Genomic DNA, 27049 nt, shown 5'->3' with positions numbered 1-27049 from the left:
GAAACTCTCAGACACCTATCCTGTGTTTGATGTTAGTCATATCCTAGGTAAGTACTCTCTGACACCTATCCTGTGTTTGATGTTGGTCATATCCTAGATAAATACTCTCTGACACCTACCCTGTGTTTGATGTTGGTCATATCCAAGATAAATACTCTCTGACACCTACCCTGTGTTTGATGTTGGTCATATCCAAGATAAAAACTCTCTGACACCTACCATGTATGTGATGTTGGTCATATCCTAGATAAAGACTCTCGAACAACTACCCTGTGTTTGATGTTGGTCATATCCCAGATAAATACTCTCTGACACCTACCCTGTGTTTGATGTTGGTCATATATTAGATAAAGACTCTCAGACACCTACCCTGTGTTTGATGTTGGTCATATCCTAGATAAGTACTCTCTGACACCTACCATGTGTTTGACTTTGGCCAGTTCCTGGGTGGTGAGACCTTGCACCTCATCCTGTTCTTCCTCACGCTGGAACAGTCGGTGTTTGTAATCTTCCTCTTGCTTGAGGTTGGCTGCCAGCTCCGTGTTCCTCTATAATACACATCAACACACACTGTTAATACTGGCGGCATAAGACACTAGTTTGGAGACTCTTACAATGTGAAAATATCTTTCAATGAAACATTATGATGGGTTATGGGCTTATTACTGTATCAACTGTCTAAAGATGGATGGATGTATTATGAGTGTTAAATACTTGGATTAGACATACCTTATTTAAGGCATTAATTTTTTCTGTCATTTCCTGTAACAGAAACACTAGGTGTGTTCATTTTTAAAATTGCAATGATGCCAGACAGTACATATCAATTCTGAAAATATACAATCTTAAGAAAATTATCATTGTACATCAGTAGGCACACAAGAAGGAAAAAATCAAAGCATTGCCTTATTGCAATTAACATGAATATCATACTAGGAAAACTTTATTGTTTTGCTATTATTGCACTTATACACTAGACTCAATGTTGATGGGGGGGGGAGTCATCACAAGGGGAGACAACTCCACACTGACCTCGTCTTTCTCAGCCAGCTCCTTTTTGTGGGCCTCAACAAACTCAGCAAACTTGGCCTTGAGTTCCTCACTCTGCTCATCTAGTTTCTCATTGGTCACTGTCACAGGAGAAATACACATGAAGATTGACAACAGTAATGTATGATTCAGAAATAGAGGATATTATATGAGTGCCCATGTCATACTATGTTTACGACACGAGTGCCTAAATGTTGGTATTTCCCGAGGGAGAGCGAGGGATATACCGATATTTAGGCACGAGTGTTGTTAACATAGTATGATATGGGCACTCATATAATATTCTGTTTATTACCGAAGTCGTCACATTGAGGAAAATAAACCCAAATCTACTTTCAAACACAGGCTGGCTACCGCCCGTCATCGCATGTAGAACGCAACGTCACAGAAGAAAAGTGACGTCATAGCCTTGTTCATGACGTCATGTCACCATGATAGAGCGATATTTTGCCCTAGGGCATCATATGAAAAATATGAACCTCGATATGTACACCCTCGTAGGTAATAATTATTCATATCATCAGTTAATACTTCAAAGGAAACCAGAAGTGTTTAGAGAGTATGACTTCCATCTTTATTGCAGAATAATATAGTTCCTGAAAAGGAGAGGTGAACGTATGCTCAAATTGATCTATAGGTACTTCATTTTAGTTTGGTTACCAATAAAAAATTTTCCAAAGTTCTCATGGATGAGAAAGGTCTGTTAAGAACCTCAGCAAGTCAGTCAACGTGACAGCTCGTATTGATACACTTCAATCGAGTGCAAGAATCAAAATGGCTGACACGATGAATGTAACAGGGGGCATTCCGATGTTTTATGAAAACCTGACGGCGGTCACAGATCGAGTGGACATTTTGAATGTAGCATAGAAGCAGGGGAGGTAATCAGGAATTCAATGCAAAGATGAAAAGCACCAGTCAGTGGTCATGTCAGTGACCATGTCCCAGGGCATGGCATATCACATGTCCTAAACTGCCAAAAATCAGAATTTCAGATTCAGGGTAGAAAAGAAACTACCAGTACACAGTTTTTGATCATGTCAAAAAATATATAAATGAAAACTCATTTTGAACTTGTAAATCCCTAGCTTCACGTAGAGACCTGTCCTTACACAGACAAGTGATGTGCTGCCTAGATAACTGTGGTGTAGTCTTACCTTCCTGTTGTTTCTCCGCTTCTGTCTCCAGGCGGTCAATCGCCTTGTTCTTCTCCTTAATGAGGGCTGCATACTCTGTGGGCATAGAGTTACCATAGTTACAAATTTCTACACAGAATGATGACAATATTTATGGACATATATATCTACACAGAGAAAAAAGGACTGTTGTTCAAGCATGTGACACTGTATGGGAGTAAGAAAACGAATCAGAAATATTGAAGAGTCCCCATGCCAGCTGTTGGTGGGAGAGCACCACATACTCTTAACATGCCAGCACTTGCATATACTTTTTGTTGTACTTGGCCTTGGGATTATTCTTTTAAAACAAAAGGTTGATGAGGTAAAGTAAAAGAAATACTAAAATGCTAATCAGTAATATACCATTCAAGCTGTTAGCAAGAATCATAATAACAGGTTCTATTAAAAATCTATAGAAACAAAACCATAACTGGTACATGACTGAGCAGTAACAATTATCATACACAAGCCCTTTTATCAGGTTTATAACATTTAAGGTGCCCAGCCTCAAACATGTGCTTATGTCACTACACTTTTATGTTTTTGGTTGTTGTGAAATACATCAACAGGAATATAACTTGGCCGCAGACTTTAGCCAGTGCTAGCCTTCCACTCAGATATTATACGGACAAAGTTGAGGAGAATGTGTCGGTTGAAATGAGTCGTATATCAAGTTATCAGGTGCATCAAAGACAATACATCTGACAATGATTGACTGATTACTGATGAATGGTGCTCATGTGTAATACAGGTAACTTCAGCTACTGACCACTGATCTTAGACTCCATCTTCTTGCACTGCTCCGTCCGCTTCAGCAGCATCATCACCACCTCCTCCCGTGACGAGTCTGGTATCTGAAGAATACCTCTGGAACTTGTCACCATGACAACAACAATCAACTAAAAAACTTATCCCCTGCCATCACCATCATCATCATCAGTATTTGTAATCATCATCATCATCATCATCATCATCATCATCATGATCATCATCATCATCATCATCATCATCATCATCATCATCATCATGTGTTTGTAATTACAAATAAACGTTTAGGGTCATTCTCACTTCACAAACTCTACGTGCCTAAAATGGGAACACAGGGCTTGATTTAAGCATTTAGAACTTGGGGTGATGCAACCTCGTCATATCATATTACAGCAAACAACCTAAAACACCTGTAATTCTGAAGACGGTGATGACGTGGACTCTGTATTTCCTACCTGAGAATCCTCGCTGGACTGACTGGCAGGGGATGCAGCACCACTCATTCCGGAGTCTCCAGACATGAAGGGATCCTTGCTCAAACCTTGCGTCAATGTCACTGTGGCTAAGGGGAGATAAGTCAAATTATATTTCCACATGAGTGCAATCATGTCATAAGGCACAAAAAAAATATGTCCGTTTCCAGTAACCCGACCGATCCTACCCTAACCCCCCCGACCCTAAATCTATTCTAAACCAAGTCAAAATCATGACTGGAGTGAATTTCAACTCATCATTTCATCCAAATCAAGGATATTTTCACAAGGCTAAAATGGATTGCATTGAATTGGCATAATACAACAAAACCTGATAAATAACATAAATAATCATTTGATATAGAAATCTTGTTTCATCACAAGGCATTGTCACTCAAGATATGGTAGTTTGGTACTCTTGAAGGCCTTCTCAGGTGCCCACCTGGTGTTACTAAAAAAAATTAAAAAGTTAAAAAAAAGAAGATCAAACCGACCCACCTACCCTATTTTTAAAAAGCATGTAATAGGAAACGGACATTTTTTTCTTTGGCCTAAGTGACACCATGAAACTCAACAAAAGGGGACAAAAACAAGTTATGGGGGAGTGAAAACAACTTTATACTTGAGTTTTCTAAAACCTAAAAAGGAAACCAACCGTATCAATTTCAAATGGAACTTGCATTTAAATGAAAGACGTTTAGATCTGTTTGTTTGCTGTTTAATGTAAACCTCAGCACTATTCTAGCTATATCAGTTTATGGCGACATTGTGTAAAATTCAACTAGGACCGGACAGTCCAGTAATCAACAGAATGAGCATCAATATACGCAATTGGGATACGATGATGAGCAATGTCTCGGTATTAGACGCTTAATTATAGTTTTAACAGCAGTATGTTTCCATGGTTACTTTCTGGTAATAACTTACATGAACTTCGGCGTATTGGACTGGCATGTCCTGGAAAGGGTGGTGGCAGGAAGGTCTTATCTCCATCCACAACACTTCCACTTTCATCCTTGATCCTTTTCTTCAACTTGGCAAACATTCTGCTATCTAATTTGTCCTTCTGAAAGTTAGGAAAAGAAATATAATTTCATTAGGATCAGCAAATAGGATAAGCATAATTCAATTACTTTGTTATATTTACTGGTTAACAGCGATTTTTGTAACGTGTTACCTAAGGAGGTTGAAATGATATAAATCTGTTTAACACGGTAATCAGTGAAAGAAATAAGGCCTGTCCGACCGCCCGAGATGGGCTAGATTTCTGACGGACGGTCTAAATATACAGCTAGCCAGCCCGATGGTCTGGTAAAAAATATAGATGTTCCATACATCTGAGTAAATTCACCATATTTGGTCTGGTTAAATCCATTTTGGGCTGGTAACATTTTGAAGTTACCGGCCCTGATGTCTGGCTGGGTTTTTGGCTTATTTCATACACTGCGCTAATGTGTATATTCTGGAACTCATCAAACTTTCAAGATCAGTAATTATGAGGACAAAAGTACATGAAATATTGCTGAATTAGTTTTCAGCATGTGTAAGTGCAGGATCAATATTTGATCATAACATATGTTCATGAATTTACTTGCCAAAGGAGGTGTAGTTTCTTAAGGATTTTGCAAAGGCTTTGGACAATAATTCTGTCAAAGATACAGTGGTCAGGCAAATATAATGACCACTGCCTCTGCACTTAGATATTTAACCATTGTTACCAGACTGAGCCATTGTTTGGTCAGGACTGGAACTACTTCTTTACTCCCAAATATTGACGTATAATACAAAGTGCTAGACTGAAGCAGGGTTGTGGACCAACTGCTATTTAGCAAAGAGGTCTACCAGCAGTGTGCAAAATAGTCACTGGCCCGCTAGCCCGTGGCCAGTAAAAATCCACAGTCACTGGCCCGACTGGTTAGTGAATTTTCATGGGGTCATTTTGTAAATATATCACTATCTCCGACTTGTTAAGTTATCATACACTTTTAAATCATGCAAGATTATGGCCTGATAAAAATGTTCATCATATTAGCAGCTAAACAATGAAACCCATGTCTACATTCAAATTTCTGGCTAGTGAATTATTTTTGTGGGCTAGTAAGACTGTACAGTATTACCAGTATATCACAATATGCTTTTCAAACGATACGCATTGCAATAATTTTTTATGAGAACCAGTATATTGGGTAAAATACATATATGAAGTTTTTGTAATGATCTTTATGGTTCAAATTAAAATCTACCCATACTTTCATTCACAACAAATGTTTCCTTCGTTATTCAATGACAAAAAGAAAATAGAATCCCTGACTATGCAACCTAAGTTTGAGATTGCTGTTATCAGAACCATAGCATATATGTTTAGGGACTTATAATGAAAAAACATAGGATTGAAATGCACAATTAGTGTCACTCACAGTCAAACACTTAAAGGTCACATGCTACCAAAAAATCAAACATAATTAAAACACAATTATCACTTCTTCATGACATATAATATGCATTGCTGATTATGAAAAAACAAATAAACAAAATTATAAGCGTATAATCGCAAATCAAAAGTGCAATATTTTGTACTTGGGTTTACCTCCCTCGAAACGAAGCAGCCGGGATACCGAACCCAGTCAGAGCGGGTGGGTGTGCACTCAAGTGTAACGGCTGGTTCATTTGCAGATGCTGCCCTCACAGCTCATTGTGTGTGTATATATAGAGATGTTGGGTTTTGTAAAAACATGCTCATTTTTTGTGTATAACATTTTGCAATCAACAGACATCATAACATGTCATGTGTTCTAGTATCACACCTGCCTGTCTGTGTAATTACATAATGTGACAGAGACCGAACTCGGGCCATAAATCAATGCATTTTGTTTATGGTGTATAGCCTGATTGGTGTTAAGTTCAAATTGCATGTGGTCAGTGATTGCAGCTGTGTATTGAATATTGTCATTAGCAGACAGGCAGGCAGACACACAGGTGTCAATAAAACAAGACATTGAGTTTTGTCTGTGACAACGACATATCTATATCACAGTTGGAAATTCTGTCAACGGTGAATAATGACATTTCTTTTAAGTATCGAACTGAGAAAGTGACTTGGTAAGAAGAACGTGTGGTGAAATAGACAAATGAAATTATATAAACAGTTAATTTACTGTCATAATATATAAAAAAGCTCGCGCCTGTGAGATATCAACAAAACATTAGAAAAATAGCTCACACCAAAGCCTTCACCGAGTATTCACCGGACAACCGCTTCCAAGCTGTGCGAACCTACTTCACTGCGCATGTGCTATAAGCGCAGCCCAGCTGTTGAAACCCGTTTTCCCCAGAAAAGTCTGGGGAAAATTAGTGAAACGTTTGAACTCCGATTTCGCGCGTTTTTTTTCATCGTGTTATTTTTCAACTTTATAAGTTGAATTTGCATGTTTGAAGATTTGTTTCGGTAAGTCCATACCGAAAGGTATCAGAATCTGCAAAGTTGTGTTTTACGTTGCATGTGACCTTTAAGTTCCCAATATATTGCAATATGTATTGCAATAGGGGTACCCCGAATCGCAATATATTGCAATACGTATTGCAATAGGGGTACCCAAATCGCAATATATTGCAATACGATTTACTTGCCAATACACAGCCCTATGTGCTAGCAAAATTTGGAAACTATTTTGCACACTGTCTACCAGTGATGTGTTCATAGTACAATCAAACTCCTGGTCCAATGTGAATTCCTATTGCTCCCATATAGCAATGTGTGTGCATAGGTTAGTCAACTTGTACTGGTCCAGGCTAATGCTGGTTAAAGTAGAAGACAGTATCAGACAGTATTCTGAAAAATGGGTGGTGGCAAAATGAGGGGACCCTACAGATACTAGGGTACAACCCAGATCCTAGTGTTCATGTTGACTACATATCTGAACATTGGGCAAGCTTCAACGTGTGCAGAACACTGCAGTGAGGGTGATAACCAATAGCCAGAAATATGACCACATCACTCCTGTACTCTACAGTCTACACTGGTTGCCAGTCAGATACAGGATCCAGTACAAAATACTGTTGTTAGTGTTCAAGTGTGTGAATGGCCTTGCCCCCAGCTACCTTTCAAATTTTCTTCAAAAACACTACCCTCCCAGATCCTTATGATCTAGTTTCCAGTATTTCCTGGAGGTACCAACCACCCGAACAAAGACATTTGGCAACTGTTCATTCGCAAAAGCTGGTCCAGTAATGTGGAACTGTCTACCTACACACCTCAGATCGCAGGATAATCTATCAACATTCACGTCACAGCTGAAAACGAATTTGTTTAGTGCTGCCTACCGTACTTGAGCAATGCCTTTCGAGACTCATCTCCAGCTCTTTTGAGTGGCACATGCCATAAACTAGCGCTGTATAAATATATTTTAATAAATTTTATGTGTGTATGTGTGTGTGTGTCGCGTCGTCGTCGCGTAGCGCGTCTTGGCACAGGATAATATAAAAATTACATCACTTCATTCCCCGCAGCAAGAAAAAGTACTCAAAATGAATGCAGATTACATAGCAAAGCAATAGAGTGCTTATCAGCTCTGGGGACATTTTGTTCCTACAGTAAATCTGTATCTTTCAGTTTTAGCTACAAGAAAAGAAGTGACTACCACCCATAATGTTTACACTTGCCCACATGTGAGTTAATGATGTCGGTTGAGTGTTAAAGATGAAGTAAACGAGCATTAATTGGATTCTATGAACTAGAATCCACCTTGCTAGGACTGCCATTTGTCATGATGCTAGTCTCCCTGGTAAAGAAACAAGCATATCAAACTAACATTTGCAAATATTGATCACGTTGATACAGAAGTGTGATACAATCACAACATATAGCTCCGGAAAACGTAATATAAAAGGAATGTCAACCCAAACATCACCGAACATTACATTTACACTGAAGTTGTAAACATAAAAGAATACCTGTTTTTTAGATTGATGAAAGGGACATGTACATCAAATACAACAGCGTTGCCAGTTCCACTGAAGAATATCCCGTTTTGCCTAGTTTGCAAGACGCCTGTTGATCACCGACTTTGCGTTGTATCAAGTCATTAATATATACACACCACAAATGATTTGGCACCTAAATGTGAATCAGAAATCAAAGACGTAACCATAAATGTGAAAATTTTCTCAAAAATCTGGCCAGCCTGGCAGGAACCTCAACAAGTCGGCCATGACAGATAACCGGAAATGATTTCATCTTTGCTGTATAGTGAAACATTTCCGAAATACGGTAGTACAAATAAAGCGGTAAGGTGACATTTGTGAATGAAACCTGCATTATGAGTCATTATATGGTCTATTGTTACACTCAAAAAAGAAAACTGTATTGAATTACGTGTAAAACACTCAGGAAAGTACATTTGAAAACATATCCTTCATGTTTCGTTCCAAATTCGTTTCACCTTTCAAATTGTCAAGGGAGATCACCGGTTTTAGAGGAGATTCCAAACAAGTATTTGTTGCCACCTGATAAATACTGAAGGATTGTTTACGTAAGATTTTGTCATGATTTATGTCGCTTTCGTCTCCCCTGTTTTTCTCCATCACGTAAGATGCGATCATTGTATACTCTGTGCATTGGTCATAGTCCACTCGGATTATCAGCTGGTTCAGATATAAAATGATGACCCCAGGCTCAGAGTCAGTAACGCAGTGTGGATGTCCTCATATAGCCATGTTTCTTCTATCATTGCCGCGACTTCTTCATTTACAGGAAGTTGTAGATATATGCAATTAATATTGTGCTTTAACCCATGTATAAAACAAGTATTTGTGTAGATGGATCATAAATTATGTTTGTCACATAAGGAAGTTTGGGGTTACCTAACACAAACTAGCGATCTATGTCTGCAGTTAATGATTACTTTTCTGCAAAAGGCTATGAATTACTTCTCATGTGAAATTTACCTAAGCCTCAGTCAGAACAGATTGTTTTGAACGAGAGCCTGAAACTGATGACAGAAACTCTTTGATATTATATATGATATATGCTGAGCCGCTGATCCTTTGCTTTAAAAGACATTTAGTGCCTTAACCCATGTATGTATGCCTCACCTATTGAGGTATGTCTGAGTGCACTTCTGATTGCTATTACCATTAAGCAGTGCTTCTAGTTGGGAACTTTATGACATTATGTATGGAATGGTAACACTGATTTCCTATCAAACCTACAAGAATGTATGCAGCATTAAATGTGTAAGATAAGAAACATTGTATTATGTTGTATAATAAGATTCCATGTTTCTGTAGCAGGTTGAACTGTGACTCAGCACAATGGATGTTGATGCAGAAGATGAAGATCCATGTCAGTTCATGGATGGTGAAATGGCTGAGGAGTCCATGGCAACAGATGGTCCCACGTATCAAGACTGTGACATAGCAACTCCAAAAGATAGCATCCCTGTTGCCATGGCAACAGAAAACAGAGACATTTTGGAAGCCAGTGATGGTGAATGTGTTCATGGTAACGGCACCGCACATAATGATGTAAATGGAGCCATTGCAGTTTCCCCTACTGTGTCTCTGCCGGGAACATTTAGGAACTATCAAACATTCTCCAAATTAATCCTGTCTCCTGGGACTGGTTTCCAGGTGCCAAAAGATGGAACTCTTTGCAATGTTAACATTGCAGTTTTAAATTCGTATTTATTAACAGCAGAACAAATTGGGTATGAAATAGGGAATAACATTGTGATAATGGTGGGCGAAGGGGATACTGATGTTGCTCGGCAGCTCGACCTCTGTCTACAGACGATGAAAGAAGGGGAGGTGTGCGATATTCAAATACAAATAAACTCACTCAATGACCAAACTGGTATCTGTGATACATGTTCTTTCAGAATCCATTTGATGTCATTTCAAGAATCTGTGTTGTCATGGCAACTGCTTCCAGAAGAGAAGATCAGCCGTGCAGCTCATCACAAGGAGAAGGGAACCGCCTTATTTCAGCTTGGGAACATAGAATTTGCCTTCAGGAGATTTAGCAAAGCCTTGAAATATCTTGTGTGTTGCCATCCTCAAGACAGTATTCCAGAGCACATGCTAGAAACATATTGCAAATTGAAGTGTCAGTGTTACTCCAACCTAGCTGCATGTCAGATGAAGATGAATATGTTTAGTGAGGTTCTACAGAATTGTTCCAAGGCCATAGAAATTGATCCAAAGAATGTTAAGGCATTGTATCGCCGAGGACAAGCTTATCTTTTCTTTGACGACACAGATTCAGCCAGATCTGACCTGGAGATGGTGGCCTCCCTTGAACCTCACAACAAGGCTGTGCTGCAGCTGTTGGGTCAGCTGCAGGTTAAGCAGAGACAGATGGACAACAAGATGGCTTCAGGACTTAGCAAGATGTTCACCTGACATGGTTCGGTTTGATTTAATATCAAATGGTCAAGTTATATACTTTGAAAGATATGTGCCTGGCTTCAGAAACAAAGTACTCTTATTGCTCAGAAATGGAGGGTTTCATACTTCCTGGACAGTGAGAACAGAGGTGACCTTGACAATGTATGTTTTGGCTGTGACAATATGTTGAATGAAGTATCATACTTTGAGCCACATGTATTTAACAAGTGGAACATTGAAGTTCTCTCCACACGTCCCAACTAACAGAAAAAAACCGTGAAGATCTGGGTTGGAGTTTGTCATCAGCCGCCCATGCTTATCATACTATTGAAGTAATGGGATTGCCTGGTCAGGCTTACTTACCTATTTGATGCAGGTCATTGTATCACGGTTGCATAGATCAATGCTCATGATGTCAGTCATTTGTCCAGAACTGAATATTTACAAAGTTACAAGGACTTCCATGTCATTGCTGTGTAGGTCTATATGGCAAGATATTATTCATCATTTGTGTTTCTTGCATTTTGTAAATGTGGATGTTTTTGAGATTGTGGGAAATAACTGTACCATTAGTGTTACCATGGTTACACTGTACACAGGGCTTCAGATTGATTCATGTTTCTTTGAGTATCGTCCTAATCATACTAATTATAAATTATTTTTTTTGTTGTCAGTTCTGGTCAGATTTAATGATGAAGTTGATAACATAATGAAAAAGTAACTGTTTGGTAACTGCTCGAAGACATGCAATTAATTTCCAATCTATACCAAAGATTCTTTATAAAACACAAAGTCAGAATTCATGGAAATAAAGCATACAATGTTGGAAAGTGTTACAACATAAAATTCTGTACCATTGAGAAAATGTCACATACTTGTAAACAGTGATGATCCAGTTCACCTTGGAATAGAAATGACCTGAAACTGGGAAACATAGGTTTCCCATGACTCAACTCCACTGATATATGTAGCCATAATATTCATGAAGAGTCTCACTCAAATGACATATCAAATATATGAAGTCAAGATGTAATCTGTTATAAGTGTTGATATACTTGATATCAAAAGACATAAGATAGGGATTTTATTTATCATCCAAATCAATCTCCCTTGTTTTAGTTTTTAGACAGTAATTATGAACATCTTTAGTGTTGAAAGTACAGCTAACCAGCTTCAGTGGAAGAGAGATAAGTGATGTCACCTGTAACATGTTATATACTGAACAACATTAGAAACACACCACACTAAAATGCACCGGCGATGCTCAGATATCATGGGTACATTTCAGTCTGATGGGGATATTTTGTATTATATGGGTGGTGCATTTTTAATGTTGTTCAGTATATTTGGGGTTACACTTTGTTAGTAAAGTACAGATTCTAGTACTTTTGTTGGGTTTGAGTCCCATCCGGGATTCGGACCCTCACCCTCAGAGTCAGGCACCTAATCACCAGCACACACAGTCAGCCGCCTAACCCACTCAGCCACCGCGACTTCCAAGATTTTCTTCTTGTTAAGGAAAGTGCAAAATACACAACTGATCAAACCCTATCATAGAACTGAAATTATAAAAATGGCACTTTACTTACAATGATAGAAATTATAAAAATGGCACTTTACTTACAATGATATTTGATATATGTCTTGAAAATCTTGTAAGCATAAAGGACATGTTGTAAAACTGATTATTTTGCAGTGTTGTTAACTGAGACTGTAGTTGTTATGCCCACAGGAATAAATATTGTTATGGAGTGTTTTTATTTAAGGTTATACTGGTCTGGAAGCATTTTGTGATTGCTGTAAGAAATCTTGTTTGTTGTGTTTAGACTGTGTGGTGCAGCATATGAAATTATGCTTGTTGTCTACCATTGGTCTTGTTACACGTTAGTGAAACCTCTAACATGTTCTCCGTTAATCTTCGTCAGTGAAACCATCAGCATCTTAGGATCATCTCTGTTAATCCTCACACGTGAAACCTGTCAGATCTCTGTTGTTGCTCATCAATAAACCTGTAACATCTTCTTCGTTAATCCTTGTCAGTGAAACCTCTAACATCTTCTCCATTAATGCACGTCAATGAAACCTGTAACATCTCCATTTAATCCATCAGTTAAACTTCTTACACCAGGCCTGTTTAATCATTGGAGCCTTTAACTTACAGGTCTGTTTTATTTACTCCAGTGAAACCTTGTTTCCCACATACAAAACTGGGAATGCTGCTCTCCCCAATTTACGATGTGCTGAATGACTGGCAGCCATATCTGTTCATGTCTAATGATTAAGGGAACATTATGTAATAGTTTTTGATGAGAAAACTCAACATCTACACACAAAGTCGACTAAAAGTAGTTCCTGATTGTTCTACTAAAAGTAGTTCCTGCTTGTTGTCCTACTAACAGTAGTTCCTGCTTGTTGTCCATGAAGTTTATCAAACTTGTTTACTGCATCATAAACAGTATGGGTTACAGGAGATATGGCATAATGTGATAAGCAGCAATGTAAATACATGTGTAGTAACATGTTAACTCAAGGTTTCATGTTGTTCAGCAGTGTCAACATTTTGTTGTGAAATTTGATTAGCAGTACTACCTGCAGGGGACCGAAGGGCAATTGTGATTCTGAGACAGCGATACTGTGTCACAAGACGAGTCTCAAGGCTCCTGTTTGTTGCCACATGTCTACTAGATGAATTGTGTTATCTACTTTACTTTGTGGAATGGCCTGGCTTATTGCCTGTCACCCTATCCCATGATGTGAATTGCTGCTCACTAATATTGCCTTAATGATTCAACAATTCTCTGTGATGTAACTGGAATGTGCTCTGTGAACACAACCAGTGACAATCATGTTGCAACTTCAGATTCGGTAGACATCCTCTGAAAACATTTTAACAAGTAATTTTTCAACTATTTTTTAAAAAGAAAAACATTTGATTATTTGCCTTCCCTAATAAACTATTGCCAACATTCATCTTGTTTGTCCTCATTATTCTAGGACAGAGTTCGGCTTGTCTAATCGTCCAGGCTGAAGATGGGTAGTTTGAATGTGTTCTTCTTTTCCAGTCTGTTACAGCCAGTTCATCATTGTTGGATGTACAAGGTCCTATGTTCATATGAAACTGACTCAAGTACAGATTACTTAGTGGAGTGGTGATCTGGGTTTGAATCCTGTTAGTCATGACTTCGACCCTTCCTTGGTCTGCATCTTCCTCATTGAAAACACAGCATCGACAACGTTCGGTCCTCCTCCCTCCATGTTCAGCAAACAAGTACAATACCATCTCTATACAGTTGAGTTTACATAATTAATGAAATAACTGTATGCTGCTGTCACAGACATGATGCACTTGTGTGTTTAAAAGGGGGTCGTGTTGTGTACCATAGTTTTAACCAATATGTTGACCTAAAAAACCTGCATTGTTTTAGGCTTCGATATAGTTAACCTGTTTGCACTAATGCACTCAGCAATATTCCAGCTATATAAATGCACACAGTAAATAATAGACCAGACAATCCAGGAACTGATAGTGTCCCTGACTTCACCAACGGCACATACCGCTATTCCTTGTTTAACCGATTTCATATGCAGGTTTTCTTCTGGTGGGCTGGTCTGCAGCTGAAGGCCTCCATGACCATATACTTCATGCTTGACTGACAATAAACAGGACTTACTATTAATACATATCTTTTTATTCAGATATATGGAAAAGATGAATATAAAATCATATTCAGTGATATACTGGACAGCACATGATGAAGATGGGGGCTGTAGTTATAGCTGTGACAAGTCTGTCTGAATACACTCTTTGTACTTCACAGAATGGATTAGTTGTCTCTAGATTTACAGTATTCTACATTTTCCATTGTCCTCAAAGTTTCATATACATGTACCCAGTAATGTAGGAACGTAGTGAAAAGCTGTAAAGTATGGACAATGAACAATGCAGGAAGATATTTAGCTGACGAAACTAAACTCGAGCGGATCTTACTTAAGGATGGTCACGAGTCATGTGGTGTATATTGTGCAACCTTCATAGTACATGACTGACTGAGTTTGGTTTTACGCCGCTTTTAGCAATATTCCAGCAACATCACGGCGGGGGACACCAGAACTGGGCTTCACACATTGTACCCATGTGGGGATTCGAACCCGGGTCTTCGGCATGAAGAGCCAACGCTTTAACGATTAGGCTACCCCAGTGCCCCTCATAGTACATGAATTATGTGATCAATACAGTAACATCTTCAAAGTACACAAGCCAGGCAATGACTACAACATGCCACTTGTAGTACTTGGCTGAGTTTTTTTAACAATTATGTCATGAAATCGGTTTATGAAAGAATTCTCGTGGAGAAAAGAAAGGAAAAAGTCTATAGTTCAGTCATGAAGTTTCAAATTCAACGTAGCACTTTGAAAATATGACACAAATTTTATCAATTTCAGTTGCTGTACTTCAATATCATTTGTAAAGTAAACATAAACTTATCTCGACAGAACATTAACACTGTACAAAATAGAAATTTGATATGTTGAAAGCTGTGCTCAGCTGTTTTTCCAGGTGAATGAAAGAAGAAATGACTTGCTTTGGTTGTTTCATTGACTGACAACTTGGCTATGTATACTCCTTCCCACTTGAACGTTGTCTGCATACATTGTTTTTCACACTGAAATTTGATCACTTTGGAAAAATATAACAATAACATATCAAATTTCATTTCACTTTACATATTTATTTGGTCTTAAAAACCCATGTTATATAACAAATTGAACATGATAATCATAAGCATTAATAGTGAAATATATTTGTGTGTATGATCTCACCTTACACAGGTGAGAAACAATGTAAACAATGCTAACATTTTCTAACTATCTTTATATTTGTTCATTAGCTTGGAATACATGGTTGAAAGCAAACTGTAGACTCACAGTTTATTGAAGGTAAACATAATGTGAAAGCTAAAGGAAATGTCTGCTTCTCCGACCTATTAAATGCAAAAAATCAAATGTCAAAAACAGATTTGGAAAATTATTTACCTTTACCAGCAAACTTGCTACAAGTATTTATGGGCAAAATGATGGTGCTTATTAAAATATTACCTTTATGCTATCACATTTTTGAAAGCAATATAGCTCAAACTTTGAAAGAAAAAGAATTCTGTAAGGCAGTTTCACTACTTGAGTATTTTTTGACCGCATTTACTTTATTTTGGAAACAGACGAAAACCTTGATATGTGCTTTGTTCCTAAATGAAAAATTGTTACAATAACCTATTTTTGAAACTGTGTCCTGCCTTCTCCTTGTCAAACAGTCAGTATGTAACATAATGAGAAAATTTTGGAAACGTGCAGAATAGCAGCATTTTGTAATGTTTTATTCCCAAGAAATAACTTTACACTCTTTGTAAGCTCGCTTACATTATTCAAGTTATAAACATTTTTCATAAGTTAAGATAACAAAACAGACCACTCTTAAAAATATTATGTTGTTAATATTTCAGAATATCTCAAAGGTTATACAGGCAGAATCCTTTAGGTGTGTAGTGTGTACTGTACATGCAGATGTATACACAATATCTTAACAAATAGTCAGACAAGTGATCAGACACAGACAGATGACACCTCCTTCAGACTTTCTTCGGTCAGTCATTACTCGGACTATACTTCCCAAACCTCCAACGGCAAATGTCTGCAACAGATAGAACACAGGGTAAAGGAGAGTGATATTAGCATGTTCCAGCACGAGGGACACCAGATTGGGTTTCACACATTGTACATGTGTGAGGAATCGAACAAGGGTCTTTAGCGTGACAAGTGAACGCCTTAACTACTGGGCCAACACACCACTCCACCTCCCCCGGGTCAATGAGAAGGGGCATTACATACCACTACTGGCAATATTCAAGCTGTTTCGTGTTCAGTCACGGAGCAAGCGGGTTCTAAACTGCTCTCGTCAATATTCTGGGAGACACACATGGCCCAGATATCTACAGCATTGGCTGTTATATTTCTTATGGGTGACTTGGTATTCAAAAACATGATCATGGGTTGAATGTGGTGTCTTAGTTGACTGGGCTGTCTCCCAAGTAGTTGATATCTCTTGGGTATGAAATCTATCAGATATACATGGCTGCTGGTTGTTGGTTTCTTGTTGTTTAACGTCACATTCAGCAATAATCCAGCTATAAGACAGTGGTCTGTAAATAATTGAGTCTGGACCAGACAATCCAGTGATCAACAACACGAGCATTGATCCATGCAATTGGGATATGATGACATGTCTCAACCAAGTCTGCAAACCTGACCATCCGATCCCATTAGTTACCTCTTATGACAAGCATGGGTTGCTGAAGACCAATTCTAACCCAGATCTTCACGGGTGGTATCAAATATGGCGTTTAGCCCAAATAGTATTATGAGCAGTTAATTTCAGTATATGAATTAGTATTTGCTGGTCTTACTGGGCATAATATCTTTTCAAGAGAGAGGGTTCAGACTAGTGAGGTGAGGTGACCTTGGGTTTAACGTCATGCTTGAGAATATTTCGCTCATATGACGACATGCATGCGTGTGTATGTGTATGTGCGGCTGCTTGTACTAGCCCAGACTGAAGCTGGTTTTATAGTGCTAGCCCACTGAGATACCATGCCGCAGTGAAGCATGAATACCCCACTCAGACACATTATACTGACTCCGAGCCGACCAGTCCTTGTTGTACCCATTAATGCCGAGAGCCAGGCAGGGACCAACAAGTACCATATTTTAACGTCTTTTGGTATGACGCTGGTCGGGGATCGAACCCGCGACCTTCCGCATTCAGACTAGTGGCTAAACTCTACAGCACATTTTCTTCATTTCACAAACCTTTTCATGCCAGGTAAGGAGTACTGCACTGCTGCCTTCAGAAGGATTCTCGAATCCACGGTAGATATATTTCATCAATACATCTATTGACCTTGTATCTAGTGACTTCACAGCTTTTTCTACCTCACTGGACTTGAAGGATGTCAGCACCCGGACCACAATCTGACTGGCTCGCTCCTAAAAATACACATGTAATCTGAACATCAGCAAGGGTGGGAGTCAGTGGGTTGGGTCTCACGGGACAGTCAATCAATGTCATATGATGACACTTGAAATAAACCATGTCATGGAGTCTGACCATCTAATCTAATTTAGTAGCACAAGGCCAGCAATAGCGTGACTGGGATCTACTTTAACCTGTGTCTCCACAGTACAATCGCAAATCAAAAGTGCAATATTTTGTACTTTGGTTTACTTCCCTAGAAACGAAGCAGCCGGGATACCGAACCCAGTCAGAGCGGGTGGGTGTGCACTCAAGTGTAATGGCTGGTTCATTTGCAGATGCCCTCACGGCTCATTGTGTGTGTATATATAGAGATGTTGGGTTTTGTAAATACATGCTCATTTTTTGTGTATAACATTTTGCAATCAACAGACATCATAACATGTCATGTGTACAAGTATCACACCTGCATGTCTGTGTAATTTCATAATGTGACAGAGATCGAACTCGGGCCATAAATCAATGCGTTTTGTTTATGGTGTATAGCCTGATAGGTGTTAAGATGAAATTGCATGTGGTCAGTGATCGAAGTTGTGTATTGAATATTGTCATTAGCAGACAGGCAGGCAGACACATAGGTGTCAATAAAACAGACATTGAGTTTTGTCTGTAACAACGGCTATATCATATCTATATCACAGTTAGAAATTCTGTCAACGCTAAATAATGACATTGCTTTTAAGTATCGAACTGAGAAATTGACTCGGTTCAGAAGAACGTGTGGTGAAATAGAAAAATGAAATTATATAAACAGTTAAATCGGTAATCTACTGTCATAACATATAAAAGCTAAATACCTGTGAAATATCAACAAATTATTAGAAAAATAGCTCACACCAAAGCCTTCACCCGGTATTCACCAGAGCGCCAGAAGGTTTTCCGTCTTAAAATGTCGAAAGCCCCACTGGTTGACACATAGCTGAGTAGATCTAGATCCTAACAAGGTTCTTTTATGTAATGAGTAGATTATTTACTATTTGTTTTGATTAGACTACTCTTGCTCACGACCTTATAATCCAGACAACCTTCCAAGTTGCGCAAACCTGTGTCACTGCACATGTGCTATAAGTCCCACTTTTCCCCAGCGTTGGGGAAATTAAGTAAATCGTTTGAACTCCGATTTCGCACGGTTTTTTCCATCGCGTTATTTTTCCACTTAATAAGTTGAATTTGCATTTTTGATGATTTGTTTAGGTAAGTCCATACCTAAAGGTATCAGAATCTGCAAAGTTGTGTTTTACGTTGCATGTGACCTTTAATGGGGGGAACAAACTTGAAGCAGGTCCCTTGGCAGAGGAATAGTGCTGTCAAATCAAATCTGGGCTTAAGACAGAACCCAGGAACCAATGGACACAACTTTGCACAACAAACTACAGGACCTCAGTCCAATGAAGCATGTACGCCATTGTCATCAGGCAATGTTAAAGCATCCACCGTTAAGTTCAAAATGAGTTACAGCTAACAACAACGTAGGAGTGTTCTCACCTTTACATTTTGGTTCTTTGTTGTGACTGGAGCACTACTCAACACTAATTTTAGGGCATCTGCATTTTTTCCTGTATCTAAAGTTAAGTAAAATATGCAAAATATTGACACTGACAAAAGTCTAATACGGCAAAATTGGACAAATATTCACTGTTTTCAATTATTGTGATCAGAATACATACAGTCAGCTGGAAATACAATAGCCCTGCTTAGAGACCATTATATTCAGCCATGTCAAAAAGTAATGTCATCTGAATTTATGCACTCTTTGAAAGATGGATCGGTTTGATCATGAAGAAAAAATGTGTGTAAAATAAAGATAAGAGGAAACTCCACATAGATTAAAAGTACTCCCTTTTTGATGTTACCACAGCACACGGAAACAACCAGAGAGATATCATATCAGAGTTAAAATCCAATGTTAATGAGACTGCAATGATGTAAGTAATATGTTGACAATGCAAGTAAAATGGCAACAGTGCTGAAAAACATGGGAGTTTTAAGTGTTTTGAACCTCATGAATAACAATCAAGTCAATTGTAAGACCCTTCCCTGGTGACCCTGGTATATATGCGAATAGAAATTGGAAGACTCATTTATTCACAAGCTGCTACAGTTTCCTATTCATGCAAGTTATGATTCAAGAAATGAAACCCACCAGACTGCCTTGAGGCATCATCAGACATCATTGAGGAAGTAACATAAAGCTGTTTCATGAGCAAAATGATACAATTACTTATTTGGTTATGAGGCCTTTGTTCGAATAAAATTGAAATGGTAGGTCACAATTATTTCCTGAATAAGAAACAGAATGCTGTGAGTCAGAGATGAACTTGGACTGCCAGTTCGAGTAAAGGATATTGAGTAAGGAGTGTAGTCACTTCCCCCTCGTTCGGTCCTTGTTCGGCAACATCATTATCTTCGTCTTTGAAGCGATCGTCGTCATACTGATCGACATCTACCTTCCTAAACTTGCTAGCACCAGTATTTTTTGACATAGCTGCTAATAATTCCAGGAAACTGAAGTCTTCGGCACCGACCCAATCACACCCCGGAAGTAGAATGATCCTGCCTCGTTTTGACAGATAACGACAAGTACTTACCACGGTTCCGCTTTAAAGAACAGACTTTTCGCGGAAACTTGGGGATATTTTCTTGTTGATAGTATCGATGATAAGATAAATATCGATTTAAATTACTTGTATGGGGAATATTGTATCACCTTTTCTATAACGACATTGTACCGGAAGTCGATGTTTTCAGAACCTCGTTCCGGCCTTTACTATTCTGACATCTTCCAACATGGTACATACAACATGGTTCTTTTATTATCTATGCAATCCTATGTCCCTTCCTACTCATATGTTACCATACGACGTATCTTGTCAATAAATAATGAATAAAGTATATGTCTGACCGGTCATTTTATGTTTAGGGTATGTAGCGATGTAATTTTGCACTTGTGAATCGCGGTGCCCGTACGTAAACAACCCACATTTGAAAGGATTTTCTTTACTTTGCGTTTCTATTGCGGTATAATATCCGAACCGTAACTGACACGTATATTTTGTGCACATACAAATCTGTCATAATTGACAGCTGTCTAACAAAAAGCTTCAGTTTGGGTCAGATAATAGCCTATTACTGTCTATGATTTCCACCCTGTATCTACATTTTGTAACTTGTAGACGAACCGTGTCAATGATCATGGACTAATTGACATATTACTTGCGAAAGTATATATTTTCACATTCAGGGACAGAAGGCCTGGTTATGCTTTGCATTAGAGTTGTTTGTTAACTTTTAAAGGCTATCATTTTGATCCACTTTTGTTATAGGACGGTGCTTAGATTCTGAGCACCAAGAAATATGATGTCAACCTCGCTGACAAGATTGATTATTTGAGAAACTGTCTCCGTAAATTTTGCAAAATGTCTACAACAATCATCCCACAAATTCTTTGTAGTTTACAGGCATCCTTTCGATGAGTATCTTGATGTTAAAGTGGACTGCTCAGGTGGCAGAAAGCTGTGGTTTTTCATGGATCAGTGGTATTAATTATGTCTTCATGTCTTTGCCAAGTTAATAAGAAAATCTCTATGCAAGATCAGGCAAATATCCTTTGGCCATGATATACCAGCCCTCGTTTGATAAGATTATGTGTAGGAGATCCAGTGACAACAGTTCTTAAATCACGTCTGCTCATTTTGGGTCTCCATCAGTCAATTCAATTTCAGCAAACACAAAGGGAAGCTTTGCAAAGATTATTGGATAGTTGGCCATCAGGGCCTGCTGCCGCCTGCAGGCTTTAAAATCTACAGGCCCTGAATGAAATCTGCAGGCCCATTTTGTTAAAGTCAACCCAATAAAAACCAAATACAGGGATAGAAATCCTTTTTTTTTCTAAGTGTGCCTTAGGGCACCAGACAAATATTTTAGGTGTGCCTTTCTGAAATCGAGTATGCCCACATGTTTTTAGAGTAAATGACAATGATGATGATCATTTGAAATTTATTGTTAAATAAAGAAATGAGTTTATGAGCATTCAGATATGTATGGTATTATTCAATTTGGAAAAATACAATTGTTTGGGGGATTAAATGACTAAATGTGATTTATGTCTCTTAAAAAATTAGGCGTGTCAAAAGGGCACCGAGAGCATTTTTTATCCGTGCCATTTCTGTATTTACCGTGCCATGGCACACTAATATATGGGGTATTTCGAACCCTGAAATAGACTACACTGTACACAGTTTCACACTATTTCTATAAAATCAAGTAGCCATGCCTATGACGCAGATAGACGTTTTTATTTAAGTGTTGACATTCCTTTGCACAAAGCGTACGTTAATAAAGAAATAAAATGAAGGGAAAGATTCAAGTTGAAAAAAAAGACAGATAATGTACTGAAGGGCACAAGGGCCTGCAGATATATGAAACTGCCGGGCCAATACCATAACAACCGGCGCTGGGCCTCTGAGCTGGCGATTATTTCTAATGCTGTATCCAACTGTCATTTATGTTACTAAAATATGTTGTGAGTGTAATGAAAACTATTATTAGGCATCAAGCCTAATCAAGAATAACCCACCCTTTGTCTACTGGCTTCAATCATTCCTATCACAACAAGTGTCATGTCAACACACCGTACATCAACCTCTTCTATTGTATAAACCAATACCCGCCATGTATATATTTCTCCTTGTGCAAATGTTGTGTATCATTTGCTTGATAACGGTGTTAGGATCTACACCAAAACGTTGTAACTACTACTGCAACAAAGAAGTTGTCTATCCATAAAAAGTGTTCCACTTCCAAACTATTATTGTTACATGATAAAATCTTGCAATGCCTGTGACTTTCTGATTTGAAAAAGTTTGTTGAAACCCTGAAGACACCTACCATGCTTACTACTTACCTTCCACTGTTTTACTACAACTAAACTAAGACTAGAAATTGTCAGAAAATATTTGATTATCGTTTTATGTTGCAGGCCAAGGTAAAGGCTAAGGAACTTCGCGGCAAGAAGAAGGAAGATCTTACCAAGCAGCTCCAGGATCTGCAAGAGGTAAAAACCATAAATCTCTGTCAGACCACACCCTTGTGAACCATGCTAGTAAATCTTAAGTTCACAGTGGCTGATATAATGAACACTCCCTAATTAACTGGTGAAAGTGTAATCACTTTTTACAGCTCTGGATGAGCTTTGAATATATTGAAATATGAAGAATAAGTTCAATAGGCAGTTAATTTTGAGTTGCTTACAACAGGGATAGAAATACTTTTTCTTTGAAGTGTGCCTTAGAGCACCAGACAAATATTTTAGATGTGCCTTTCAGAAATCAAGTGTGTCCACATGTTTTTAGAATAAATGACTGTGGTAATGATAACAATCATTTGAAATTCATTGTTAGTAAATAACAAATGTAACCTGCTTCTGTTATCACTGATTTGCTTCTGTTTAAGATGGCTTTCTTAAGCTTCATTTGTTCTGCTTTCCCAGCCCCTTTAATAGCTAAGACTTTTTGTGACAGGTTCACTTGTTCAATATATCCTATCTAACATACACAATTTCCTTGTCAATAACCAAACTATCAGTACACCCATCACTCTAAGTGGAAAAACAACCAGATTTCTTTACATCATCCATCTTAATTCCAGTGATTTCCTGGGTGATAAAGTCAATAAATGTTTTTGCTTGTTTGTTATTTGCTAAAGTGTTTTGTTGTGGGGATTAAATGACTAAAGTTGAGTTATGTCTCTAAAATGGGCACAGAGAATTTTTTATCCGTGCCATGCCATATTCAATATTTAACCATGTTACAAATACACCTTTGTAATATATCAGGGTAATTCAGAACCTGGGTCCCGTTACAAATACACCTTTGTAAAAACTATCAGGATTTGGTGGTCAGTGTTACAGTTCTGTTCTGTCACAGACTGCCATCATACAGCTGAGATATTGTTAGGCGTGGCATGAAAGAGCAAAAGACGCCCAACAGGGTTGAGTTAATTTGATCTGGTAATGAAACTAGGAACCCTGTTCCAGTTGATACCTATGTCAAGAAATATTTTGAGTACTATTGAGGCATTGATCCTTGGGTTAAAGCTACTGTATTAGAGACCACAAATAAAGACTTTGAATTGTTATTGTGTGTGGACATTTCATATAGACCTGGTGTCCCATGATTTATCTGACCAATGACCTTGTCTTGACAATTTCAGGAACTTGCTGGTCTTCGTGTTGCCAAGGTTACAGGAGGAGCTGCCTCAAAGTTGGCTAAGATGTAAGCAAACTCCCATAGAGAATAGGTCTCCAGTAAATCTACTGGGTTTACAATAAAGACACCTTTTACCAAATTGAAGAGGGTAGGTAACACTACTCATAGGCTCAATTGAGTGGGCAGCTATTGATGTTGACCTTCTATGAAGATATGGTACCCTGTCCCAGTTTAAAAGCCGTGCACACACACACACACACACACACACACACACACACACACACAGAAAAGAAAGGATCAGGCGACTTGGTTGATGCATTAAAACTAATTAACCCGATGGCATGGATTGTTCAGTATCCATCATTGGATTGTCTCATCTAGACTCACAGGCAACAAATCATGCAATTAACAACGGTCAAGCCGAACACACCGTTTGATGTAGAATATTGCTCTGTCAAAATTGACATTGAAGTAAGGAGCCCTTGAGGGTCAGTGGAAGTCCTCAATAGAACACTGGTTCTATTTACCAATGGTTTGCCTTTTTCTTGTCTTTGTATGCACCAGCCAGGGATACAGATGGATTATCGCTGAAACATGTAGGTGTTGAGGTAAAACTAAGTGGTAGTGAAAACAATGATTGGGCTTCTCAGAGGAAAGAATTGTATGACATGAAACAGTGGTAAAACGTCTGTGTTGCATAGATGCAAAAGATAGTACATGTATGAAAAAAATCATCAATGTCTGCACAGGCAATGGTCTACAGATTGCCTGTCAAAATCTTTTAAGCTCATGTATAGCTAATGTTTTAAGTTAATTATTGCTTTGAATATTGATGAAATGAATTCTAATGGAATTGTTGCAGATGCTCTGTGAGGAAATCTATCGCTCGAGTCCTGACAGTCATTAATCAGACACAGAAGGAGAACCTAAGGAAATTCTACAAGACAAAGCGCTTCAAGCCCAAGGATCTCCGTCCCAAGAAGACGAGAGCAATGAGGCGTGCACTCTCCAAGTTTGAACGCTCTATCAAGACAAAGAAGGAACAGAAGAAAGAGCGCCTGTACCCTACACGAAAGTACGCAGTCAAAGCTTAAATGTCTATTTGTGGGGAATAAAAAAAGTAAAAAAAAAATGTTTTCTGTCATTTATCAACCTTTCCATAAGGTGTCTAGGGAAGAGATGAAGTTGTGTAAACATGCATTCTGGAGATGATAAACCATGGAAACAATATCTTTGTTAAGATGGAGTGTATGTGTATCTTACACAGAAGTCAACAGTATATCCACTCCAAAATGACTTCTTAATAATCCAGTCCAGAACAGATGAACAAGTGGACGATAAAAGCTTTGTCTTCCATGGTGGGCGGTGGGGTAGCCTAATGGTTAAAGCGTTGGCTCGTCACGCCGAAGACGTGCTTGATTCTCCACAAGGGTACAACTAGACTAAAGCTTAGTCTCGGAATATATATAATTTTGATAGTAACAAACAAGCCCATTTATATTGAAAGGGAGACCAGAGATTCAGAGATTAAGAACATCTGCATTGGGACTACACATGCTGGGGTGATTACCAATTAGAAGTCACATCATACAACCATCAGATAACGCTATAAGTGAAAGGCATATTTATTGGCCCTCCTGTTAAGCCCTGTCCTATCTCCATGCTGTCATCACCTCAAGTGCCCCTACTGCCTAACATTTTACTGTTGGGAAACTTGCAGCCCACAATGTCACTTGGACACTAGATGACCAAGGTGCAAGATCTGTGTGGAACACCAACAAAATTATTTATGAATTTGATCCTATCTCCAAATTCAAAAGTTTCCATTTTGTATAATATGCGAAGAGGATATAGATAACCACCTTTTTTTAAACAAACTGTTCAATGGAAGCGAAAAGGCCAGCGTCTGTCTTACGCTTGAAGATGTTCTGGGTATTTCTAGATACTAGATCATCCTCACTAGATTTCACCTTGCATGCCTCAATCACATCACGAAGGTAAACAGATTTAATTCCGAGATGCTGTGCCTTTTGAATTTGCTTCTTCACGAGAAGGCGACTAACGGGGTCGGGTGGTCAGGTTTGCTGACTTGGTTGACACATGTCATCGTATCCCAATTGCGTAGATGCTCATGCTGTTGACTACTGGATTGTCTGGTCCAGACTCGACTTATTTACAGACCGCTGCCATATATGGAATATTACTGAATGCGTTGTAAACCCAAACTCACTCACTCACTCTTCATGAGATATGTTTTACTGTTGAGCAATTACCGGTAGACAAAAAGAGATACTCAAAACACACCAGAGTTTCACACAATTATCTTATATCAGGAATAAGAAAAATAACCCTTGTTTTAATTACAATTAAATCCGTAACCGCATTTACAATTGGGCTGCTATGTGTGTACCCAAGTCAGACAATGAAACAATACTTTTTACAACATAACATTCAGGAGGAACCTTTCCCCAAGATTTTGCTTGATTTGTCTCTTCAAGACTAGAAACTGTGCACAAGGCCTCCACTATAGCTTCATGTCACCCAATGTGCTTGTTAATTAAGAGTTGACAGATGAAAATGTGAGGAAAGATTCCAGACCACTGGTGAGGATGTTGGTCCAGCCAGCCATGGTAGTTAGATATGTTTACTTTGTAATCCGACCCCCAAAGTGAGTTAGTTTTCTTGCAGATGTTAACAGACCCTGAACTTGAGGAAATCTAGACTTGCTTTATTTAAGGCTTTAGCACTGCAGAGAGGGCTTGGCAGTAGGGAAATTAATGTGGTTCAGGGACTGTGAGACAGACTAGGGTACAACGTGTGAAGCACATTTCTGGTGTCCTCCAGCTACGATATGGCTGGAATATTGTTTAAAGTAGCGTAAAACCATACTCACTCACTTACTTAGAT

At 38.5% G+C, this 27049-nt stretch overlaps 4 protein-coding genes across 9 annotated transcripts in view; 2 read left to right on the top strand and 2 right to left on the bottom strand.

Moving 5' to 3' along the window:
• The window catches only part of LOC124267406 (golgin subfamily A member 1-like), a 34923-nt gene extending 26247 nt beyond the window's left edge, over window positions 1–8676 (bottom strand). For 3 of the 4 annotated variants that reach the window (XM_046702316.1, XM_046702319.1, XM_046702318.1), the window contains exons 1-8: window positions 8420–8676; window positions 4397–4535; window positions 3452–3558; window positions 2998–3082; window positions 2208–2282; window positions 1033–1130; window positions 730–762; window positions 420–548 (exon numbers count right to left, since the gene is read on the bottom strand). In XM_046702316.1, coding sequence (XP_046558272.1) covers window positions 420–548; window positions 730–762; window positions 1033–1130; window positions 2208–2282; window positions 2998–3082; window positions 3452–3558; window positions 4397–4514 — 645 coding nt within the window. In that variant the 5' untranslated portion in view covers window positions 4515–4535; window positions 8420–8676. The remainder of the gene's footprint in view (window positions 1–419; window positions 549–729; window positions 763–1032; window positions 1131–2207; window positions 2283–2997; window positions 3083–3451; window positions 3559–4396; window positions 4536–8419) is intronic. The other variant, XM_046702317.1, reaches the window with a different exon arrangement.
• Window positions 8677–8903: 227 nt separating this feature from the next.
• LOC124267410 (FK506-binding protein-like) lies at window positions 8904–11504 on the top strand. 2 transcript variants are annotated; one of them, XM_046702324.1, is made up of 2 exons: window positions 8904–8997; window positions 9758–11504. In XM_046702324.1, exon 2 carries the CDS (start codon window positions 9779–9781, stop codon window positions 10865–10867), a length of 1089 nt encoding a protein of 362 aa, XP_046558280.1. In that variant the 5' UTR covers window positions 8904–8997; window positions 9758–9778; the 3' UTR covers window positions 10868–11504. The 2 variants fall into 2 exon arrangements, with proteins under 2 accessions (XP_046558280.1, XP_046558279.1); XM_046702323.1 differs by having other exon boundaries at window positions 9755–11504.
• A 3015-nt stretch (window positions 11505–14519) lies between these two features.
• LOC124267415 (actin-related protein 2/3 complex subunit 5-C-like) lies at window positions 14520–20502 on the bottom strand. Its single transcript, XM_046702332.1, has 4 exons — window positions 20283–20502; window positions 19422–19494; window positions 17714–17890; window positions 14520–16538 (listed from the first exon to the last, which is right to left on the bottom strand). Exons 1-4 carry the CDS (start codon window positions 20417–20419, stop codon window positions 16428–16430), a joined length of 498 nt encoding a protein of 165 aa, XP_046558288.1. The 5' UTR covers window positions 20420–20502; the 3' UTR covers window positions 14520–16427.
• Window positions 20503–20647: 145 nt separating this feature from the next.
• LOC124267416 (60S ribosomal protein L35-like) lies at window positions 20648–25292 on the top strand. 2 transcript variants are annotated; one of them, XM_046702334.1, is made up of 4 exons: window positions 20648–20726; window positions 22915–22989; window positions 24147–24208; window positions 25005–25292. In XM_046702334.1, exons 1-4 carry the CDS (start codon window positions 20724–20726, stop codon window positions 25234–25236), a joined length of 372 nt encoding a protein of 123 aa, XP_046558290.1. In that variant the 5' UTR covers window positions 20648–20723; the 3' UTR covers window positions 25237–25292. The 2 variants fall into 2 exon arrangements, with proteins under 2 accessions (XP_046558290.1, XP_046558289.1); XM_046702333.1 differs by lacking the exon at window positions 20648–20726 and adding an exon at window positions 20834–20857.
• The last annotated feature ends 1757 nt before the right edge of the window (window positions 25293–27049 follow it).

The sequence above is a fragment of the Haliotis rubra genome, unplaced genomic scaffold (assembly GCF_003918875.1).
Source record: "Haliotis rubra isolate DU_JTF1 unplaced genomic scaffold, ASM391887v1 Scf131, whole genome shotgun sequence".
Lineage (NCBI taxonomy): Eukaryota > Metazoa > Mollusca > Gastropoda > Lepetellida > Haliotidae > Haliotis > Haliotis rubra.
The sequence above is the reverse complement of the archived record's forward strand: the minus strand, read 5'-3'. Positions and strand labels throughout refer to the sequence as shown.

Coding starts and splice junctions, on each gene's coding strand:
- LOC124267410 (XM_046702324.1), top strand. CDS start 9,779: ATGGATGTTGATGCAGAAGATGAAGATCCATGTCAGTTCATGGATGGT.
- LOC124267415 (XM_046702332.1), bottom strand. CDS start 20,419: ATGTCAAAAAATACTGGTGCTAGCAAGTTTAGGAAGGTAGATGTCGAT. Junction 19,495..20,282: donor GTGACTACACTCCTTACTCA/ATATCCTTTACT, acceptor AACTTTAGATAC/AGGAAAAAATGCAGATGCCC. Junction 16,539..17,713: donor TCCTTACCTGGCATGAAAAG/GTTTGTGAAATG, acceptor TATCTGTTGCAG/ACATTTGCCGTTGGAGGTTT.
- LOC124267416 (XM_046702333.1), top strand. Junction 22,990..24,146: donor AGCTCCAGGATCTGCAAGAG/GTAAAAACCATA, acceptor TGACAATTTCAG/GAACTTGCTGGTCTTCGTGT. Junction 24,209..25,004: donor GCCTCAAAGTTGGCTAAGAT/GTAAGCAAACTC, acceptor GAATTGTTGCAG/ATGCTCTGTGAGGAAATCTA.